Source organism: Impatiens glandulifera, chromosome 8 (assembly GCF_907164915.1).
Source record: "Impatiens glandulifera chromosome 8, dImpGla2.1, whole genome shotgun sequence".
Classification (NCBI taxonomy): domain Eukaryota; kingdom Viridiplantae; phylum Streptophyta; class Magnoliopsida; order Ericales; family Balsaminaceae; genus Impatiens; species Impatiens glandulifera.
The window spans coordinates 39049560-39052131 of NC_061869.1; the positions used below are offsets into that span (position 1 = coordinate 39049560).

The 2572-nt window shown below is 33.3% G+C and overlaps 1 protein-coding gene across 1 annotated transcript; it reads right to left on the bottom strand.

Moving 5' to 3' along the window:
• Positions 1–427: 427 nt before the first annotated feature.
• LOC124912260 (macrophage migration inhibitory factor homolog) lies at positions 428–2343 on the bottom strand. Its single transcript, XM_047452828.1, has 3 exons — positions 2067–2343; positions 1684–1884; positions 428–641 (listed from the first exon to the last, which is right to left on the bottom strand). Exons 1-3 carry the CDS (start codon positions 2175–2177, stop codon positions 606–608), a joined length of 348 nt encoding a protein of 115 aa, XP_047308784.1. The 5' UTR covers positions 2178–2343; the 3' UTR covers positions 428–605.
• Positions 2344–2572: the final 229 nt, after the last annotated feature.

The window sequence follows — 2572 nt, forward strand, 5'->3', positions numbered from 1 at the left end:
TGTTAAGTTCTATTTCGGGTCATAATCTCAATTTTGGTGAGACGACACCCGAGTGAGTTGCTTCCTCATCTTGTTTTATGGGATTCGAGTGGAAGATAAGTCAATAGACTTGACAAAACCTAATCAACATAAACATTTTTCTAAAAGTACTCGTTTTGATCCTACCATTAAAATCTCTCGTCTCATACCGTTGAAGCATTCGAGCGGAATGTAAGACATGAAACTCATACCAATTGTGAAGTACGAAAAAACCATTAAAAACGGGGTCAATGTTTTGAAATTTTGAAAGAGCCAAAGAAGACGTATAAAACGATACACTAAATTGAACTTCATATATGAATTAGCTATAATAAATTGATATTTTACATTTAGCTCTTACTATTGCATGTTTTAATCACGTGAATTGTAAGCAATATGTCCTAACCCATCATAATAATATGAATACATTTCATTTCAATTAAGGCACTTGTAACAAATCATACACATCCATATAAACACAGCTGGATTCATACCATTTTCAAGAGTTCAAAAAGGAAATAGACAAACTTTAACAACCAACTTGAAATAAGCAAAGAAGGAAGGATAGCCTACGACCAACTAGCCAATCAAAAAGTAGAGCCGTTGAAACCAAAGAACGATCGCTAAAACAAGGAAAACAGAGACATGCAGTTAGACTATGTTTGCTTACATGGAATTATAAATAAAAAAATTAATTGATTTTATAATTTATATATACAAATCACAAAATTAATAAAATATATTTTTAAAATCAAAACATATCTACTCAGTTGCATAAGTTCAAAATAAATTTCCTGTAATATGGTAATTAGATCATTTTCCTAATCAAAGGGCATGCCAATTGATTAAATAGAGAATAATCTCACACCATATTGGAAAACAATATCACAGAGACAATAAAGTATTATAATCATTTAAGAAAATCTAAATACCAGCAATTGTAATTGGAAGGCGATGACCATATACCAAAGAACTAGACACATGAAAACTTGCATTTAAACCAAACCAATGTAAATCAAAGTAATGGGTGTGGCTACTGGCTACCTCTAAGCATGTGAGACTATATAACTACTATAGCCAAAAATCAAAAGTAAGCAACTATAAGTTACTAATTAATCTCATAATTACATCCATAAATTATTATGATTTCTCGATATGTAACATCATAATATCCCCCACACGTCATGTTTCATTACTAGTTTGAGTTACATCCGGTTAGGACTCTAGAAATGACACTTTGTTCTCACAATATTAAAAGAGTGCCCTTCTTCACACATTGTTTCACCAATGGATCAGTTTTGTAATGCCTCAGACCCTCAGATCTGTTAGGTATATAAGACTATAAGCTATAGAAACCTTAAGAAAATCAACTGGTTCACCAAAGTCCAAACTCAAAATGTAATTATATCTCTTTAGCCTCACACTTATAATGAGTGTATAATAATTCTTTTTACCTTTGCAATTCAAGATTTGTTCTCTGTGGATTGATCTTAGGTCATTTAAGCTACTTTGATGGGATTTCTTCCTTACACATTAAGTCACTTATATAATTTCTTGAAAGGAAAAAGAAACTAATTTGCTTGCTCTAATTCATATACCTTGAGTTTCCATAAGAAAGAAAAAGAAAAGACTTGTGAAGTAAAAGAAATGGTCAGAGAAGCTCACCTGAACATCATAAAACTTGATGTAAAACCTAGAACTCTGAATAGAGAGCTTAAGTTGGAGAATTTCGGCAATGGTTGTACTCAACTTTCCATTAACACTTGGTCCTAGACCCCCAATTGAGATCAATTCTCCGTACGCAGCTGGTTCTTCTGTCCCAGAAAAAGCCATGGGAACGCTTCCTTCCAACAGAATCATCACATACTGAAAATCCCACAAATAAAATGAAAATCCGTGAATCAATAGCAATAAGAACAAGAAAAGAAACATAAATTTCTTGGAGTAATTTCATCGAACAGTTGATAGTCATCAAGAGGTGAGAGTCTGACAGTGTCAATTAATTAACACAAACAAACATTCCAAGTTGAAAGAGAAAACGTACGAACCGATTCAGGTTTACCGATGATCTTAGCAACAGCTTTGGTAGCATCCTTGAGAATATCGGAGGTGACCACGGTATCTACAGGGACATTAGTAAAGAGCTTTAAAGTCGGCATATCCGTCTTTCGCTCTATATCTATTCAAGTCTTGAAACAGAATGAAGCTTGGAGAAGAATGGAAGATATATCTGGATGGCTTTCCTTTCCTTTGCTTTAGAACCCCAAGCTCTCACTTCTTCACGGATTAATGCAGATAACGGTATTCTTAATTAGCTTATTTTGTATTCCTGCCATACAATTATCTATATAAATATATACGGAAATTTGTGAGATATCCTACAAAATTGGGGGTAATTGCAAAAAGTGCAGGAATAAAAAAATAAATAAATAAAAAAAGCGTTAGTGACCATTTTTACTGTTTTTTAACGATTTTGCCATGTCGGAGGTTGCGTGACGCAACGCAACCGAAATCGCGAGAATTTTTTTATTTTTTTTTGTCTCGCAACTAGGGT

Excerpts from the sequence above, each read along its gene's own strand:
- LOC124912260 (XM_047452828.1), bottom strand. The coding sequence starts at position 2,177 with ATGCCGACTTTAAAGCTCTTTACTAATGTCCCTGTAGATACCGTGGTC. Across the intron at positions 1,885-2,066 it reads TCATCGGTAAACCTGAATCG|TATGTGATGATTCTGTTGGA; the intron begins GTTCGTACGTTT and ends TGGGATTTTCAG. Across the intron at positions 642-1,683 it reads TCAAGTTTTATGATGTTCAG|CGATCGTTCTTTGGTTTCAA; the intron begins GTGAGCTTCTCT and ends TCCTTGTTTTAG.